We start from the raw sequence: 21,638 nt of genomic DNA, 5'->3' as shown, positions 1-21,638 counted from the left end.
AGTTCGAAACGATTGTCCAAAGATGTTTATTGTTGAGTCAAAATAGTAGTCAAATAATGATGAAATAGTTGTCAAACAGTAATCCGGTAAAATACAGTGCTATTACACAGGAGGGACCAATAATAACTATATGAAACAGGAAAATAGAATTATATGATGTAAATTTAAACTACGCCTAATTAATAATACCAAAAGTCCCCCGATTGATTAAGATACAAATTTATACGTCCTACCTCCAAGCGGCTCACGCCGAAAGAGATCCCGCCAACACCAAAATGGTCAGGGTTCAATGCCCTAAGTTACCGTTGCCAGTTTAGTTATAATAATAGCGGTCACCGTTTAGAATCATGACCGCTACATGGCTCCCCAAATCAGTTCCTCTCGTATGGAAGTACAAGGGGGACTGATTTCTATTTAATAAAAACAAACAAGAACCAACTGTGAAAACCAAAGTGAAGCTTCGCCGCCGGTGCACCATTAAGCATTTCAAATTGAATAATGTCAAAACATAACGATTGGCTCCACCGCCGGGGAAACCCCACAAACAAGTAATAACAAGCGAAAATATAAAAACGCTTTATAAAGGTTCTAAAACGATTGGCTCCACCGTCGGGGAAACCCCACATACGAGAAAAACAGAAAGCAGTTTATAAAATTACAAAGGTATCAAATTGTGAGAAAAGTTGTAAACCCGTCAATTACGTTCAATAGAAACACACAAAACATATGCAAATAGCAAAACATCAAAAAATTATTAACACAATAAGAACGTAGTGATAAAATTAATCAACTACTAACACAGTAAATTCAAGTTACTAACACAATAAAGGTGTAATGCAATCAATCCTCCACAGACCTGGAACCCTCATTGGCAATTAAAAGAACAAGCTTGTGCACAGCCCGGTCTAAATAAGCTGTGACCCCAACCCGCTTACCATTGGTTGTTAACAAACTTGTGGCAAGCTGAAGTCTTACTTTACGTACTAGCCCATCACCACTGGGGAAAACCTCAACAACCTTTCCTAATTTCCATGAATTTCTAGGAGACCCATCCTCAATAACATGGACAATATCACCCAGAGCAAGATTTCTCTTTGGAAAGACCCATTTCTGTCTTTCTTGCAAAAGGTGAAGGCATTCTCGTCGGTACCTGTACCAAAATTCATTAACAAGATATTGTACACGTCTCCATCGTTTTAAAAGATACTGATCAGACTTTTGGAAATTACCTGGAGGTGGCAACAAAACCTTGGGCTTGAGTGTTAAAATGTGGTTAGGAGTCAGTGGTTCAGGTGCCAGAGGATCACTCAAATTAGCAACTGCCAATGGTTTCGAATTAACAACCTGCTCGGCCTCCACTAACACAGTGCGAAATGATTCTTCGCATAATATGTGACCAAACTGTAAAAACAGGGGCTCCAAGGCAGAACGAACAGTTCGTATCTGCCTTTCAACAAAACCCTGCATATGACTGGAATTTGGCACCCCAAATTTGAAATCGACCCAGTCACATTCACCCTGTAAGAGAAAATTTTTGATCTTGACTTGATCAAATTCCTTATAAGCCTTTCTTAATTCGTTACTTGCACCAATGAAATTGCTACCACAATCACAGCGTAGCTGTTTCACAGGGCCTCTTCGAGCAGTGAACCTACGCAAAGCATTGATAAAAGAGTCTGTGCTCATAGAATTCAGAGATTCCAGATGTACAGCTCGTGATGACAAGCAAATGAATAAAATTACCCATCGTTTCAACATGGACCTTTTTTCTTTAATAAAAAAATGCCCAAAGATATCCATGCCACAATATGTGAACGGACTGTCCAAATTAAACCTATCTTTTGGCAGGTCAGCCATCTTCTGGCCATGTGGGTTACCTCTAATTTTTTTACAAGGAACACAAGCATGTATTTGCTGAGAAACAGCAGAAGTGCCTCCCAAAATCCAATAACCAGATTGCCGTATAGCATTTAGAGTCATATAACGACCCATGTGGCCACCACGGACATGAAAATGGTGAATAATAATACTTGTGACATGACCTTTTCTAGGTAAGACAACAGGGTGTTTTACCTTAAACTCCTCTATAGAGTTTCGAATTCGTCCCCCAACTCTGACAATGCCAGAGTTATCAAGGAAGGGGTCTAATCTTGAAAACCGGTTTTTAAATGAGACTTGATCTGAGCAATCAGAATTCTTTAGTACACTTAGATCTTTACTAAAATATGAACGCTGAAGGGAAAATATAATTAAATTTTCCGCCTGGCACAAATCATCAGAAGTAACTTTCTGAAAGGCAGATTTAGGATTCTTGAGCAAATCCTTGTACTTAATACAGTTTGCAACTGCACGTTTTGCTTTAAACCAGGATGAGAAAATATTAAGTCTAGAGATATCAAAATCTTTGCCAGAACAGTCAGCTTTGAAGGCGATGGTTCGATGCACAGAGCATCCCTTCATCTCCTTCTGCACTTCTAAAATTACTTCATCATTCTGTTCAGGCTTTACTAATGGAGGAACAAATTTTCCTTCACACCACAAAAACTCTGGCCCGTTCAACCACCTACAACCAGCATTTAGCTGGTCTGCTTGCAAGCCTCGACTCGCATCATCACTCGGGTTTGCCTTGGTAGGTACATGATGCCAGGATGATGGACTAGAAAAATTATGGATAGTTTGCACCCTATTAGCCACAAAAACATTGAAACGTTTGCTCTCATTTTGTATATACCCCAGTACCACCATACTATCGACCCAGAAAAACTCTGTGGCATTTTTCAATTTTAGTTCAGTTTTAACCAAATTACTCATTCTGGCAGACACCACTGCTGCAGTCAATTCCAACCTGGGAATTGTAACATGTTTCAACGGAGCAACTCTGGCCTTACCAATTACAAGGGCACAATGTGCTTTGCCACAATCATTAACCAGACGTAAGTATGTACACTGGCCATAACCACTTTCAGAGGCATCAGAAAAGTGATGCAGTTCCACATGCTTGATATTACCAAAATTTACCGGCTTATAGCAACGATCTACTTTCAGATTCACCAAATGACAAAGATCCTTTTGCCATTTTTCCCATTTAACCCTGAAAATCTCAGGAATGGGTTCGTCCCAGTCATAACAATCCTTGCACAAGGCTTGGAGGATTTTCTTACCCTCAAGAATGACTGGTGCAACCAGACCTATGGGATCATACACACTACTGACTGCGGAAAGAATTCCCCTCCTTGTAACAGGAGTAACCTTCGAGTCAATACGAAAACACAAGCAATCACTCTCCACTAACCAGTCCACACCCAGAGCTCTTTCAACAGGTAAGGGATCAGATTTTGGATCCAAACACTGCACGCTAGGAGACACAGACAATTGAGGAACGCTTTCAAGAACCTCCCGACTATTAGACATTATCTTACAGAGATTTAAACCAGCACTCGAACACAAATTTGTGCTATTTTTTATCAACTCAATAGCATCCTCTGCATTTGGCTTTGAAGTCAGACCATCATCAACGTAAAATTCATTACGAATGAAGTCTGCTGCTTCCTTACCAAAAGAAGACTCACCATCATCTGCAGCATGCTTTAACCCGAAACTTGCACAGCCAGGTGATGAAATTGCACCAAATAGGTGAATTTTCAACTTGTAATGGCATAAGTTACCAGTCATATCACTATTATCCCACCATAAAAAACGTAACAGATCACGGTGCGGTTCATCAACTAAAAATTGATGAAAAAATGCTTTAATATCACACTTCACAGCCACTCTCTCCATACGAAATCTGAGCAAAATACCCAAAAGACTGTTCATCTGGTCAGGCCCAGGAAGCAAATAATCATTCAAACACACACCACCATATTTTGCAGAACAGTCAAACACAACACGAATTTTATCAGGTTTCTTTGGATGATACACACCCAAATGAGGAACATAATTCACACTACCATTGCTCAAACTTACTTCATCATCAGGCACCCGTTCAGCATAATTCTCAATGATGTCCGACATAAATTTATAATAATCATTTTTGTACTTCTGATCTCGAAGCATACGCTTCTTCAGCTGCTCAAGTCTTTTTTGAGCAAGAGGCAAATTATTTGGAAGGTTGATTTGTTGGGATCGTAAAGGTAATGGAAGTTTGTAATGGCCATCCTTTTTAGTGATGCCATCTGAGAGAATTTTTAGAAACCTGTGGTCTTCTGCTGACATATTTTGTTGATTGCCACAGTGCTCAACAAAATCAGCATTAAACATCGAACACACCTGATTGGGAAATAATACTTCTTTTACTTTAGTAGAGAAGACAAACTTCTCCCCGGGATCGACTTTGGAAGTAGCACCACATGCTAGCATCCTATGACTTACATAGCAATCATCATCACCATGGCAAACTTTCCCAACAACACCCCATCCAAGTATGGATCTTTGAGCATATGGCTCAGTTTCTAGGCCGGCTATTATATCTCGAGGTCTGATAGCATTTGGTGCATTGCTGCCTATAAGCATAGAAACAGGGAGATCTGGCATATATGGCATTAAGTGCTTGGCTACATCAGCTAGATGTTTCCACTTTTTGCAGACTTCAGATTTAGGAATTTGAGATCTCTTGACAGGGATCTCATCTCGGGTATATGCTCTGGGAACAGATATAATATCTTTATGATCATAACTAGAGACTTGAATATTTTTAAAAACCTTGCACTGAATTAAGTCATTACGGCTGGACATAGTGGATAATGATATCTGGGTGTCAACACCCTTTAACCCCAGTTGCTGTTGCAACTCACCTGTGATAAAACTTGTATTAGACTGGCCATCAAGCAGACAGTAACATAACACTTCTTTTGAAGTGTTACCTTTGACCCATACTGGGATAATCATGGATTGGTCTACACCATCATGTTGGTCAACTATTGAGCATACTTCAGAACAGAAAGATTGGTTACTTTCAGTCTGTTCTGGCTTATTGTCAACATGAAAACATGTCAAATGGCCCTTATTGCACTTTCTGCAAGAAGCCACGTTTTTGCATGACTTTGCACTATGACCCTTGGACATTTTCACTCCACAAGAGTAACATAAAAAATTATCCCAGAACAGTTTCCTTCTTTTTACCAAAGAAATTCGTAAGAATGTTTGACAATCACCAATTTTGTGAGACCCATTACAATGCAAGCAACTATCTCGTGAAACATTAGTGCTAAAGGAATTTTTATTCATTCGATGACCATATCTCGAATGATTAGACTTACTATTTTGCTCAGTATTATACTTGGACGGGTTGAGATTCTCATCAAAAACTGTCATCTCAGGACAATGCATCACTGAGGCACGCTTTAAAATAAATTTTGCAAACTCCTCAAATGGAGGGTATTTGGGGCAGTTTACCTTCAAGTTATCAGATGTGTTTACATTAAACTTACACTTCCATTCATAAACTGACTCTTTCCACCTGTTAAACAATGAAGAGGGCAAAACTCTTTTGATTAACACACATAGCTCTGAGGGAAAATCGAGAATTTTTAAATCCTCTACAACCTTTTTAACCTCAACAATTTGCTGAAGGAAATCAGAAAATGCCAACATGCCTTTTATATCATTTGGACCAATTTTAGGCCATGATGCCAGTTTTGTTCTAAAGGCTACACTAATGACACTGTCATCACCATAGCGATCTTTTAGGGCCTTTTTAGCTCTTTCATAAGAATTCTCGGATTGTAATAAAAACAAACCTTCAACCATACTTTTGGGTTCACCTGTCAAGTGACGTTCAAGCAGATTCATTTTATCTGCGTCATCAAGCAACCTTTGCTCGACTAGCTTTTTAAATGAGCTCTCCCATTGTGGATATTGCAATGGATCCCCATCAAACACCCTAACTTTGGCTACAGGAGCCCTTTGGACTGATAAAATATTACTCATTAAATTGGTCATGTCATGGGAAAGATTGCAGGTTTGTGGAGGAAGAGCAGCACTATTCACAGTGGGAACAGAGATATTATTATCATTACAATGAGTTGGTAAGCTGCCTGAATTGGCAGACACAGTGGTGGTTTGTGTACAACAGTTAAAAGGAGCACTAGCAACTCTGGATACATTAAAAACATTTTGTGATACATTAGAAACAGTAGGCACTGATGGGAATGAATTCACATTAGGGGGTGGCAAGGAAAAGCTACCAACATTTACAATACCAGTGGAAACGGCCTCTTGGGAAGCACTAACATTAGTAATGGGCAGTCGGGGATTGATTACAGGACTATAGCTCGATGCTTGGCAGGGAATATCAACAACAGTGGATGAAACTTGATCATGATTAGAAATATCTGAATTATTTAGCTCAATTTGAGGATCAATAACCATGCACGCTGGGGCCTCATTTAAAATAGGAGATGATTTTGAATTTGCATTAAAACAACTATTATTTGAATTGAAATAATTATTTGCACCTCTCATTAGATCCACATCAACACTGAAAGGATTTTCGGCCTCTTCAGCTTGAAGACAAACTAGCGCCCTGGCTTTTTTCTCCGCTATCTCTTTTTGAATCTGAAGATCAAATTGCTGTTTACGAATGCCTTTCGTAGCCTCCATTGCTGCCACATCTTTTTGCAAGTCGAAGAATTCTTTTTTGCTTGAAACTTTGCTTTCCCCAGACATTGTTGATTTCACGCTGCTTACAGTTCGAGCAGAACGATGCCGCTTTGAAGTTGGGCGAGATGATTGAGAACATTGGGATCGTTCATCTAGTTCTAATATTTTCGCACTAGCAGTTTCAGAAACTTGTATAATATTTTCAATACATTGTTGATAACGACGTGTGAAATTAATCAAATCAGTCTCCAATAAAATGTTCTTCATATCCTTGACAATTGAAGATAAACTTGACTTATACTGCACTAGTTTTGGAAACACCGCTTGAATTCCAGAACCATCTTTGCAGGTGACGAAAGACAATTTGCAGTCGGCTATGGCTTCTAAAATGTCATTCTCCATTTCAGTGAAGGCTGCTTTCAACGAGTCACTATTTCTTGTGCCTTGGTCTAGTTGGACGCTAGAGCTATTTTCACTGCTAGTAGGCCTAGAGCCGGACTTGTCAGCAGCAGAGAACATTTTAATTGGTTTGCTTTTTAAAGTTTCACATGGTGACAAGGAATCCAAATCATCTTTTATATCAGTAATTTGACTTTCTCTAGATTTTGTTGACATGGTGTTGGTCGTTACGGTATCTAATTGCAGCTGATTACAATAGGCCTACACGGCCTTCTCAGCAGCACAAATTACTGATTATATGACGTTTTGCTGCAACACTTGCAGACTTTGACAATGTGTTGGGTCTGTGGGTACACCCCACAATACTTTACTGCAACACTTGCAGATTTTGACAATGTCCTCCCGAGAGATATGTATTTTACTATAACGGCTCAGCACCATACGATGGCGATGTGCTCGTTAGGGTGATTGGAATAAATAGATCGTACAGGCACTTTATTTTTGATGACGCGGTTCTGTCTGAGTTCCTTTCAAAGTTCGAAACGATTGTCCAAAGATGTTTATTGTTGAGTCAAAATAGTAGTCAAATAATGATGAAATAGTTGTCAAACAGTAATCCGGTAAAATACAGTGCTATTACACAGGAGGGACCAATAATAACTATATGAAACAGGAAAATAGAATTATATGATGTAAATTTAAACTACGCCTAATTAATAATACCAAAAGTCCCCCGATTGATTAAGATACAAATTTATACGTCCTACCTCCAAGCGGCTCACGCCGAAAGAGATCCCGCCAACACCAAACTGGTCAGGGTTCAATGCCCTAAGTTACCGTTGCCAGTTTAGTTATAATAATAGCGGTCACCGTTTAGAATCATGACCGCTACACTTCCCCCTCCTCTTTTTAAAATTTCCGAAAACGTCACTAATAAAGGCGGTCGAATTTTACAGACTAATTTGGTTATCGTCGTCGATCGTTTTCTTCCGCGTCGCGTGATTATTTGGAGAATTAACATCGGCATTATGCCAGTTTTAATTTGATAATTTACATTCCGTGAAAAATTAAGCTTGTTGCAAATTCAGTAAATACGATGGCAATTCAACAGCGCCTAGAAGGGCGTTTTGTTTTATCTATCACTGGCTCATAAATCAAGAGCTCAAATTTGATAAACTCGAAAGGTCGCAAAAATACGAAACTGGATTTATTCGTGCAGCTTACACGCATTTTAATATCTAGAGTAGAAGTGCTTTTATTTTAACGTAAGTCGAGCTCTTCTGTAACATTTGTTCGGCGTGTTTTGTGATCTAATAGTCGAGTTCACTCCAGCATTACGCGAATGGCTAAAATATAAGCAGAGTAGTGTGGATATAAGTTGATATTATATGCTCTGAGAGATGTCAGTGGCCACTCAACAAAAAATATAAAAATCACCAATGCGCATATGCATTATTTATACTGCTCTATTATCCGGTTAACCGTCACAATAATATCCGGATATCAGATTGCAAAATACCTCTGGGTTATCCGGTTAACCGCTATCCGGATAATCCAACCCTAAGTCAGAGAAAACCCGAAAGTGATCAAAACATCCCGCATTTACTCACTTTAAATATATTTAAGAATGAGTTCTTGAAAAGCCTAATTTTATTATGTATTATTTTACTTCCTATCGCCATAGCGTTTTTATGTGTTAGTCAGCCACATATAATTAGTCAGCCACGTATAATGGAATCACTACACTGAAATCATTTTTATTAATTAATGGTAGTAATGGTGAATAAGAGCATCAAACAAACAACAACTGGTAACAAATTAACGATATACTACGTATCATGGGCTTCAAGTCTTGGTTGATCTCACAGTATGGCCACGAAAATCAATTTACAAACCGTAGACCCACGCAAAAATCTTTATATTTAAAGTTTCAAATGCTGCATATCAAATACAGACTAACTTTGGTGGCGCAATATTTGCAGAAATAAGACTATTTGACGTGGACGGAGAACCCCAGAGGAAATTTGTAAAATAAGAATAAATGCTTGACTAATGACTTTCATATCTTCCTCTTTCTTATTTAAGTGATAGAAATTGTGAAATAATTTACTTTTTACTCGCTGTGCCTCGAAAGATTCAGATTCCCTTATATATATATGATTATGTAACTGCATATACGGAATAGATAGGTATAGAAAAAAAGACGGATATATACACATAAATTACTTTGTTGGCTACAAACACAGTGAAACGAAACGCAAAAGTAACTCACTGTAACAATGAAGCATAAGACAAGAAAAGAGCTGTCATCAAGTCGCTCATGAAAACTGCAGGTTCTACAGGTCGGACGGGGTACCCACTATGAAGCATCTAGGGAAACAATACCTTATGGCAATTGATGATTAATTCCTTACACAAGTCAAGTCTGCAAGTAGGCCCACGCCTAGGCCCAACAATAACAGTAGTTTGTCATCTGCTTTCCATTAAAATGAGGGAGCTTATGAATATTTAAAGAAATTGATGACGGCACATTATCACTCGAAGTGCTGTCCGCAAACAGTGAAACACAAGAAAGATGATTTCTGGACTTGACACCAAGCAGTCCTGCCAATACAGCAGTAGATGATATCCACATAAGGCGACGTTCCGGATCTTTTGGAAACAGTGGAATATAACTGAAGATCTATTTCGTTGTCTATACTATACGTACAGCCAACGGAACAATACGAAATAACCATTTTCAACAGCCAAACAAAACGGAAACGTATAATCCGACTTGCAACTGACAGGAGCCAGCTGGACGTTTTTGTTTTTTTGCCGTCCAGTAAACAAAGTCACGTGACCCGTGCAAGTCCTCTATATTCGATTAATTGTGCCATATAAGCTATTTAGTTTTATCTATTATTTTGGCAGAAAACCGTTTCTTTACGTTCTACGTTTCTCGTTTATGAGGTCTCCAATCTTATAATGTGCGTGGGAAGTAACCAGACTACACAGTATCGAGCGCAACATTAAAGTTTTCGAATGCAGGAATACTGAAGCTTCTATTTTCGAAATTAAACCAGAGTATTGAAAGCAGCAATTAAAAGATATCGAACTTTTCAATTGATTTCAGATTAAGTGAAGAAGGTCACTTAAAAGGCGAAATGGCTGCAAAACCAGTTTCACAAGAAGAACTGGAAAGTTTATTGGCTGATCTGAATGGCCAGTATAGATCAGCAGAAGAATTGATGTTGAATCCAAAAAATAAGGAGATTCTACAATCAATCAAGTAAAAGAAATGGATGCAATGTTTGTGGAGTATTCTAAAGCTTATGAAATACATGTTGCAGAACTTCCAGTAGATGGCGAGGCTCAAAGAGTAGCTAAAGAATCTTTCCATAGAGAAAGTTATGGATATGAAGAGTTCAAAGCACGTGTGGAAGAGTGGCTTTCCAAGTGTCGCAGCTTTTTCTTCCTATACTTTACAAAACATCTGTCACGATAAAAACAGAAGATCCGAGGTTCGACTGCGGCTTTATTCTTTTAATAAAAACCGCTTAAAATGGACAGCTAGAACTCAAACAGATATTGAATCTCTCACGCGAAACACAAACCATGACTGTCTGTCACCGCCCAGAACGTGGCAGACGATCTCTTCTCATCCTCGCGTTCGGCGTTAAATCATTACGTAACACAGCAATATTCAAAACAAATTACAAAAACTAGAAAACAAAAGCATCAAAAACACGCGGAATAATTACTATCACACAGTTCCTCCCTTAAAATGTCATGACCTCCTGGTCATGCTGTACACACAAAATATCAAAAAATACTAAGACTCAAATACTAAAGTCACACAAAGATCAGACTCCAAACGAAATTAAAAAAAAACTAGTGCCATACACATATCCCCTCCCTATCATGCTTGATAAACACAAAAAAATGTACAAACAGGGGTACAACAAGAGTGAACCAAACACAAAAATCCTCTTCAAAACGAAATAGGAAACTAGTGCTTTACATATATATACACTAGAATTAGACTACTTATGAATTTAAAATCTGAACACTCGTGAACAACAAAACTACACAAGTCGTATAAAAACAGTTAAAATGAATTCGCGGTCATTTTAGGTCACGAGAACTTGGTTAAAACACCTTAACACAACTCAAATTATAAACTTATTCACAACAAGAATATAGTTCAGCTCATTTCAGTTATGAAGCGACCATAACGTAATCAAAGGGCTGAAACATGCCCCCGTTGATAACATAAAACGATTCATGATAACTCATGATATGTCTGAATTTCGACAGCGCTCAAAAATCTATTTACATCAGAATATGCATATCAATAGATGCAGGTTTTACTCCCAATTATCATCATCAAAGCCACCGCCCTTTCTATTGAGGTTTGACGTAGAAGCTACTCTGTCATCGACGTAATCTAGTAGAGTGTCTCCATTGGCACGACAATAGTTCTCCTTTGGTCCCGAGTACCAAACTTCCCATCCTTCGGATTAAAACTGGTATCCATAGCACCTTCATGATATGCTACTGACCATGCAGTCAGGAACTTCCTGCTGTGCATGCGCGAGAAACTTCACGAACAACCGGACCATAAATTTGCTACCTTTGACGTGGCCATACAACGAAGTATTTATACGACCTTTAATATCATGTAGTATGCCATTACCCATGCAGTCAGGAAGTTCCTGCTGTACATGCGCGAGAAACTTCACGAACAACCGGATCATAAATTTGCTACCTTTGACATAGCAATACAACGAAGTATTTGTACGACCCTTAATATCATGTAGTATGCCATTATCCATGCAGTCAAGAACTTCCTGCTATCTGTCTGTACATGCGCGAGAAACTTCACGAACAACCGGACCATAAATTTGATACATTTCCGAATTTCCACAACGTCCCATACGACCATTAAGATGAACATGTTCACCAACCTCGCTGATAATATAATTTATCACATCATTCACATGTTCCTCTTTCGGAATATAGAGGCCTTCTGCAGTAAAAGAGGTGTACGTCATGATGAGACACTGTCCAGAAGTTAAATTACGAATCGCCAATAAAGAATTTGTTTTTGTCTTATTACATCGAGTACTGAACTCTTCTTATAAATTCGTCAAAATCACCCCCCTCGTGAAGGTGCCAATAAAAAGTTCCTTTTCGTTTCGTTATATCAATAATTCGCACAAATTATTGATTCTGGCGTTTTCGCCAATTTTGTAGCAGCTTTTTCTTCCTATACTTTACTAAACATCTGCCACGATAAAAACAGAAGATCCAAGGTTCGACTGCGGCTTTATTCTTTTAATCAAAACAGCTTAAAATGGACAGCTAGAACTCAAACAGAAATCATCCTCTCACGCGAAACTCAAACCATGACTGTCTGTCACCGCCCAGAACGTGGCAGACGATCCCTTTTCATTCTTGCGTTCGGCGTTAAATCATTATGTAACACTGCAATAATCAAAACAAATTACAAAAACAAGAAAACAAAAGCATCAAAAACACGCGGAATAATTACTACCTCACAAGCAAGAAAGCACACAAATCGTTGAGAATCCTCCATCAAAACCACAATCTGTGGCTAGAGGAAAATCATCTAACATATCAAGACCTCGATCTGCCAGAGCAGCATCGAGTTATAGAAGTACAAGTTCCAGTTACAAGAAAACTGAAGCTATAGCTGTCAGGGAACTTGCAAAATTAAAATTCAGCAGCTGTCAGAGAAGCAGCGTGCTGAAGAGATAAAATCAGCATCAGAGACGGAAATAAGACGATTAGAAGCTATACGCGAACATCAAGCCGCTTGTGTTGAGCGGAAGTGTGGGAAAGAAGCTCTAATCGCAAAGAAGAAGTCCAGTTTCAAGAAATGAATTCTGTACCACCGATAGCTCGATTGGTCGAATGTGAAGAAGCACAAGCTGAAGTAAACACATTTCAAGTTGGTCAAACCAATTGTATTGTGCCTCCTAGAGAGCCACAAGTTAGATTAACCTTGGATCCGGTCCAGAAAGTGATTACGAAAGAGATGAATCCCGTTAATCAAGCATCTCAACCTAGACAAGGTGAAACGAGACAGGTCAATTTTGTGAGTCAGGTAATAATAAATATGCAATCACAAGATGTTGGCTCTATTCTTGCTACCATGACATCTACAATGCGTGACATGGTAGATTTACCTAAGCCTGACTTACTTTGGTTTCATGGTTCTCATGAAGAATATACAAGATTCATGAATAGTTTCAAGATAAATATTGAGAACAAGATTTCAGATGACAATCTGAGACTTACTTACTTGCAATAATTTTGCAAAGGTAAATCAAGAGAATTGATTTGTCAATGTTCTGTATATCCGCCTACAGAAGGATTGACTTTAGCAAAGAGACTCTTGAGAGAGGCTTATGGAAGACCATTGTCGATTGCCAGAACTTATATGGAAGAGTTAGTACATGGTCCAATGTTGAAACCAGATGATCGAGATAGTCTTCTGGATCTTTCTCATAAAATGGAAGAATGTTACCTAACGCTGTCGCATTGGAAGCAATATTCAGATCTAAATAATTTCGACAATATTGCACAACTTTCATGTAGATTACCCCTAAAGTACCATAATAAATGGGAAGAAGAGGCAACAGATTATGAGAACAGAAACATTGAATTATAATTTGAACATCTTTTAAAGGGTGCCCATCAATGGGCAAAACTATGAGAGCTCATAAAGAGAGGGAAAAGGCTAAACACCCTCAAAAGAAGAGAATTTATGCAAATTCCAATTCAACAAGTGGTGATAGCAAGTAGTATATGATGTTGTCCAGAATTGGTAAATTACTCCACAATACTCCACAAATACTCCACAATACTCCACAATGCTCTTACTCCACATCCACATTGCTCTACATGGACAGGACATGTTCACTTTTTCGGTAAGGTATTAGAGTATTCGCTAGAGGGGTCAGGGGTGTTTCTCTCTCGCTTGATAAGACCTTGACATGAGAATTGGGAGAGAGAAAAATCGCGCTATTGTTTAATTTTCGCCCTTTAATTGATAAGACTTCGAGGAATTGGGAGAGAGAAAAATCGCGCTATTGTTTAATTTTCGCTCTTTAATTGATTTCGTCATATTTGGGAGAGAGAAAAATCGCGTTATTGTTTTAACGGGGTGGAATCGCTTGTCGCGTTGTTGTTTAAACGGTGGTGGAATCGCTTGTATAATCGATAAGACTTCGGCGAACTGGGGAAAGAGAAAAATCGCGTTATTACTTTATGAGCCTTTATGGTGCATTTCCGCTCTCTTGATCGATAAGACCTCAGCGTGATGAAGTGAGTTACCGTGAATAATTAGATAATAAAACTGCGTGAGAAGATCTGCGCAATCGTTTTGTTTAAATGGAATAGTGTCTTATTATAAACGAAGAAAGAGTTTGTTGAAACTTGATCAATGCGAGAAAAACATCATGATTGCTTGACTATGATAAACTGTTTACTTTGAAATATTCTGACGCTTATGAAGAAAATATCAGCTATGTTTGTAAATGAATCTGCGCCATCGTTTTCTTTTAATGGCTTGTGCCGTAAACAACAAGACTTGCTGTGTAGCGCTGTTACACTGTTTGTTTTTATAAAGAATGTAAAAGAGAGAAAAATTATTTACAGAAAAATCTAGTTATTTTTACGATTAAACGAAATCGGAAATATATCACTCCGTGAATTTACAGGGAAATTAACTAAACAGTGGTGATACAGTAAAATGAAACGAAACCTTAAACAAAAGAATAAAAAATGAAATGCGAGTGCAATTTGCTGAAATTTTGACGATGAATTTTATCCGGTTATTTGTTAGCGTGTGCTTTTTTATCAAATATCTCGTTAAATATGATGAAATAGATTCAGCGTGACAAGTAAAACCCCCATCTGGTGCTTATTTTATTGGAATATTGTTGCGATTATGAATAAAAAGTCGGTTGGGTTTTTAAGGTTTGCAGCTTTAATAACAAAACTAACGCAGTATCCACCATTTCGTGTAGTATCAGACCACATAATTTATTTTATACCACTGGTCGTACTATACGGGGCGGCTTTGTAGTTTTAACATATTGAGACTGTTGTGTGAAAGGTTTCTCAGAAATGAAGAAAATGTTTTATGCTTTGGCGTGCAATTAATTTTAATGAGTGAAGTAGAAAAGTTTAAATGTTAGTTGAACTGCGGTAATTCTTGCGATGGAATCTAATTATACACCATAAAAATTCAGCATGCGTCAATTTATTAGCGTGTGCATATTTATTAACAAATCTTCAAATGTGGCAAGTATTGAATGCTCAGTAATGAGCTAATAAAATTATTTTGTTAATACTTCTGACATTTGATACATTGGTATAAATTTTATGTAAAGATAAAATGTTGATTAAGCAGTTGGAACGATTCTTTTTTTGCTTGAATTTTGTCTAGTCGACCAGAATGAAAGTTGTATTGCCCGTAACTGATTTGCTGAAAATTGACAGAGCTGTTTCTATTTTAGTATTTGATTATGATAGAATTAATTTGGCCCCGTATTACACTCGGCAGAGATGTAGCTACGTAATATGCATATGAGTGTAACCATGTTACGATACTAAAATACCGCTATGGCCATAATAAAAATTACAAAGATTTTGTTTTCATTTATGAAAAATGTATACAAACAAATGGCGGTTACACACATGTATATATGTCCTGAAAGTTGATATATTCCAAACAGATTGTGAGACACATGACTTTATTCAAGTATCTTACATACACGTAACAATATACATATTGGTTTTTTTTAAATCATTTCTTATTAAAACATAACTCAGATTATTTAACCGTGATTAATTCGATGACGAATATGATTATCATGTGACAATAATGTAGTATTGCGAAATTATTTTGCACTTAGCTTGATGTGAGTGAGAAGGATTCTGATATTTAGAGTATAGAGTTGTTTCGGTGTATGAGCTGTTCAGTTCCTAAATTTTGTTTCATATGCACGAAAGAGAAGTTACGTAGAGATTTCGCATTGTCACAAACGATTAAACAAAATCGGAAATATATCAATCCGTGAATTTATAGGAAAATTAACTAAACAGTGGTGATACTGTAAAATGAAAATAAACTTTAAACAAAGGAATAAAAATGAAATGCGAGTGGGATTGCTGAAATTTTGACGATGAATTTTATCCGGTTATTTGTTAACGTATGCTTTTTTACTAAATATCTCGTTAAATATGAAGGATATTTAATTATTGTTGAAAGATTGAAAAAGAATTTGAATTATTTTGTTTTACTTGAATGTTTTGGTATAATATTAAATTGTTAGATTTTATGTTAATGTGGAAAATATATAAATACTTTTTGAAAATTCATATTGGAAATTCGAAGTGACTTGTGGTGCAGCTTTCGTATATCTGAAGAGAAATATTGTTGTCTACTGATTTGTTTTTATAAGTTTGATGAAGTTGTTTATGAGGTGTTAAGAAGCGGTATGAAGGTAAATCGTTTGCTTTGTAGCGTATAGTTGCTACACATTACATGTTGCCTTGGAGTTGCGGAGTTGTTCATGGCGGGCCTCTAAACTCGGTATGGGGGTATTTTATCATTTATATTTAGCATAACGGTTTGTACATAAAAAATTACTCAACTGCGTTCAAAATGTAGAGCCACGAGATTATTTGGGACGTCGCTTATAGGAGATATGATCGTAATTTCATGTATTCGCGCCTGGACGTTGAAGTGCATTTTTGATAAATTTTGATGAAATTGCTCATGGCATCGTTTATGAACTTTATAAGGGAATTTCAGCGTTTATGTTCAAACATATTGTTGCAGTGCATTGAAGATTATTCTGTTATAATAAACTTAATTTTATAATTTCGTGAAGTTGTGTGTAGCGTTGTTTTTAAAAAGACATTGTAACGCGTTTACCATCTATCGGTAATTCAATAAAGAAGATCAAATCGGAATGAGGTTGAGATGTTTAATATTTTGGTATTATGCTCAGATTAGATTACTGATAACATTTTACCCAATTTAGGTGAATGTAAAACAACTAATTTTATACGTTTCATCTCCGCATAATAAAATTGGATTTTTCAACTTGTTGCGGTAACAAATACGGTTGCTTTCAGTAAACATCATTGAAAAGTAAAATAAAATCAGTTCATGGTAAACACTTTAAAATCGTAATTCTAAATATAGAAGATACTGTTATTTATATTGTAGTATAAGGCCTTTATCGTTGTCCGAGAACATTTCTCAACTATTTTAAAATTAAATTTAATATACATGAAAGATTGGATGATTAAAAATTTGTAACGGGTTTTGATTCATGCCGCCCAAGTGCGTAGTTCTAAATTTTGAATTTTCAATGTAGATCGATTATTTATCACGTAGCTTTATTTTTGAGTCAATATGACATTGTATTGATATTTAATTCATAATGTCATTGTTGCTTCATATTGAAATGCATTTTTGATATATGTTTATCAGTTAATTACTCGGTTGTTGTAATGTATGATTATTTACGATTAATATTATTTTTTATCAAATGTATATTCGCACGTTATTAGTAAAATGACTAAATGATTTCAAATAAACTTTTTGTGATAAAAAAATGTAAAATGCTGAAAGTGCAGTCAATATCTCGGTGTAATGGAAATATTTCAAATGTTTCTGTTTTAATGTATGATTACTTACGATTAATATTATATTTTATCAAATGTATATTCGCACGTTATTTCTGTAAAGTAAAATGATTATGAATTACTAAATGATTTCAAATAAACTTTTGATGATAAAAAAAAATGTAAAATGCTGAAAGTGTAGGCAATTTATCAGTTAATATTTCGGAGTAATGGAAATATTTCAAATGTTTCTGTTGTAGTGTATGATTATTAATATTATTTTTCATAGAATGAATGCTCGCACGTTATATCTGTAAAGTAAAATAATTATACATTGCTAAAAAGCTTTCATAATAAACTTTTTTTTATGATAACAAAATGTAAAATGCTAAACATGTAGGTAATTTATCAGTTAATATCTCGGAGTAATAGAAATACTTCGAATGTTTCTGTTGTAATGTATGATTATTTACGGTTGATAATATTTTTATAGAATGAATACCAGCACGTTATTTCTGTAAAGTAAAATAAGCATACATTGCCAAAAAGCTTTTACAATAAACTTTTTTATGATAATAAAATGTTGAATATGTAGGCAATTTATCAGTCGGACCTCTTGAAGTATGCGCACCAAGATGGCGCACAACCTGAACCTGATCTCGGAGTAATAGAAATGTTTCAAATGTTTCTGTTGTAATGTACGATTATTTGAGCCTAATAATACTTTTCATAGAATTAATACTCGTACGTTATTTCTACAAAGTAAAATAATTATGAATAATAATATTGAATATTAATAAATGTGTTTTAGGAATACATCTACGCCTTTACTTTTATGTCACATTATTTTTAATATCATGGTAATGTTTTAAAGTATGTGTGGGGTTTAAAAAGATTAAATATTTAATTAATAAATGATAAAGAGGGTACAAATCTACAACTTCAGTGAATTCAGTTTTTGTTTTAATCCGGGCTATTTGAAGTTTAACATGTTTTCAATGGAGCCGCAGTCTTATTTTTTAAACTATCTGGAGTCAAAATTGCAGAGCATCGATGAAGATTATCATGTATAACTTCTGATTAAGACTGCAAAATCATTACTTTTACTGAGCGTTCTTAATAGTTATGCATACACTAATATTTTTCGGCCAAAAGTTGAAATCGATTTTTTCAAAACACAGAGTCATAGTTGACATTTTTTTCCCACAGTCGGAACCAGAATTTTATTTCGAACTGCACCCGGAGTTGATCATAAATTTTCACTGACGCCAAAGCATAAAACACTTCCTTCATTTCTGAGAAACCTTTCACACAACAGTCTCAATATGTTAAAACTACAAAGCCGCCCCGTATAGTACGACCAGTGGTATAAAATAAATTATGTGGTCTGATACTACACGAAATGGTGGATACTGCGTTAGTTTTGTTATTAAAGCTGCAAACCTTAAAAACCCAACCGACTTTTTATTCATAATCGCAACAATATTCCAATAAAATAAGCACCAGATGGGGGGTTTACTTGTCACGCTGAATCTATTTCATCATATTTAATGAGATATTTAGTAAAAAAGCATACGTTAACAAATACCCGGATAAAATTCATCGTCAAAATTTCAGCAATCCCACTCGCATTTCATATTTCATTCCTTTGTTTAGGGTTTCGTTTCATTTTACTGTATCACCACTGTTTAGTTAATTTTCCTATAAATTCACGGAGTGATATATTTCCGATTTTGTTTAATTGTAAAAATAACTAGATTTTTCTGTAAATAATTTTTCTCTCTTTTACATTCTTTATAAAAACAAACAGTGTAACAGCGCTACACAGCAAGTCTTGTTGTTTACGGCACAAGCCATTAAAAGAAAACAATTGCGCAGATTCACTTACAAACATAGCTGATATTTTCTTCATAAGCGTCAGAATATTTCAAAGTAAACAGTTTATCATAGTCAAGCAATCATGATGTTTTTCTCGCATTGATCAAGTTTCAACAAACTCTTTCTTCGTTTATAATAAGACACTATTCCATTTAAACAAAACGATTGCGCAGATCTTCTCACGCAGTTTTATTATCTAATTATTCACGGTAACTCACTTCATCACGCTGAGGTCTTATCGATCAAGAGAGCGAAAATACGATTAATTGCACCCCCATAAAGTAATAACGTGATTTTTCTCTTTCCCCAGTTCGCCGAAGTCTTATCAATTACACAAGCGATTCCACCCCGTTAAAACAATAACGCGATTTTTCTCTCTCCCCAGTTTGACGAAGTCTTATCAATTAAAGGGCGAAAATTAAACAATAGCGCGATTTTTCTCTCTACCAATTCCTCGAAGTCTTATCAATTAAAGCGCGAAAATTAAACAATAGCGCTATTTTTCTCTCTCCCAATTCTCATGTCAAGGTCTTATCGAGAGAGAGAGAAACACCCCTGACCCCTCTAGCGAATACTCTAATACCTTTCCGAAAAAGTAAACATGTCCTGTCCATGTAGAGCAATGTGAATGTGGAGCAATGTGGAGTAAGAGCATTGTGGAGTATTGTGGAGTATTTGTGGAGTATTTGTGGAGTATTGTGGAGTATTTGTGGAGTATTGTGGAGTAATTTACCAATTCTGGGCAACATCATATACTAATATAGCAAACATGAACAATCTACCGAGAGAAAAGGTACATTTGTGAGAAATAGATACAGATGTGTTGTCTGTTCGAAAGATCATCTTCTTATTCATTGTCCAGAATTTGAAAAGGAGTCTGCAAGTGAACACGAGGCTACAATTCGTGAATTCCATATTTGTAAAAACTGTTTGTATATTTGTCATACGGCACGGCAATGTCGAAAGAATCCTGCATGTACTGAGAGAGGATGTGGTGGCAGACATCATGGAATGCTTCATCGAAATATTGCAGATACTAAGCGAAAAGAGCAAAGTACAAGTTACTGCTACTCAAACTGCTACATCGGGGTCAAACTTAACGAATTATACCAGAAATTCAGCTGGAGTTTACCTGAATATAGTTCCAGTGAAAGTATCCTCACCTCATGGTAAAGAAATTGTAATATACTTTTTCTTAGACGAGGGAAGCACTTGTGACAAAAGATTGATGGAACTTTTAGAGATGGATGGTGAGCCAATAAGTTATTGAACACGTAGTGGACGTTGTTTTGTTGTTCTTGTTCTTTGACACGTTTTGAAGAAATCGCTTTTCTCTTTGATTACTGGACCATTCGTTTTTAAATCCTCAGTGGTGAAAGATAAAAATTTTCTTCAGAAGGCTATTACTTTTATTTATTTCAAATATTTCTGTTAGCTCTGTGAGATTTGTTTGCTATGACATCACCGAACGTTCTGCGGACGCGTATGCCGACACTCCTCTTATTTTGATCACGTGCCATCGAACGTCGGTGGTTCGTAACGAAATCCTTGCTTTGCTAAGATTTGGTGAATGGCAAATAGCGCCGTACTTGGTGTTATATTACAGTAGTGAATCGGATGTACCGTACCGCCTTAGCGGAAGTTGGAATTGAAAGTTTTTTATGGGGACAGTACGGTACCGATAGACTATTAAAAACATATCGGTACCGTACCTAATACGGTAATAGAGTAGGAATGTTACAAAACGCGCTTTTTCGCGCCAAAAAATGTACGCACCACGTCTGCTAAGTACCGTAACGACGTGTCAGAATACCGCTCATAAAAACGACTACGGACTGCCTGCTGTTGCTTGGAATTCCATGAAATTTGGACATAACTTAGATAAAATGCGCAACTATGATTTGGTATTTGAATTTTTTCATTAGCGCATAAATTTCCCAACATTCGGGGCTTTTAAAAATTACGCTAAAGTTATAGGTACTGCAAATTAATGATATTGTCTATGGACACCAATAAAATATATATGGACGCATGTATGTCATTCCTAACTTGATACTTACCAATTTTTATGAAGTTTGTTCAATCAGAACATCGTTAATTATTACCCG

General features: G+C 36.4%; 1 protein-coding gene across 1 annotated transcript; it reads right to left on the bottom strand.

The window, feature by feature from the left end:
* Positions 1 to 840: 840 nt before the first annotated feature.
* On the bottom strand, positions 841 to 7,215 carry LOC144432076 (uncharacterized). The gene has a single exon (XM_078120121.1). It carries the CDS (start codon positions 7,213 to 7,215, stop codon positions 841 to 843), a length of 6,375 nt encoding a protein of 2,124 aa, XP_077976247.1.
* Between the last annotated feature and the right edge of the window lie 14,423 nt (positions 7,216 to 21,638).

The sequence above is a fragment of the Styela clava genome, chromosome 2, assembly GCF_964204865.1.
Source record: "Styela clava chromosome 2, kaStyClav1.hap1.2, whole genome shotgun sequence".
NCBI classification, from domain to species: domain Eukaryota; kingdom Metazoa; phylum Chordata; class Ascidiacea; order Stolidobranchia; family Styelidae; genus Styela; species Styela clava.
Note: the sequence above shows the minus strand (reverse complement) of the source record. Positions and strands in the feature narration are given on the sequence as shown.

Excerpts from the sequence above, each read along its gene's own strand:
- LOC144432076 (XM_078120121.1), bottom strand. The coding sequence starts at position 7,215 with ATGTCAACAAAATCTAGAGAAAGTCAAATTACTGATATAAAAGATGAT.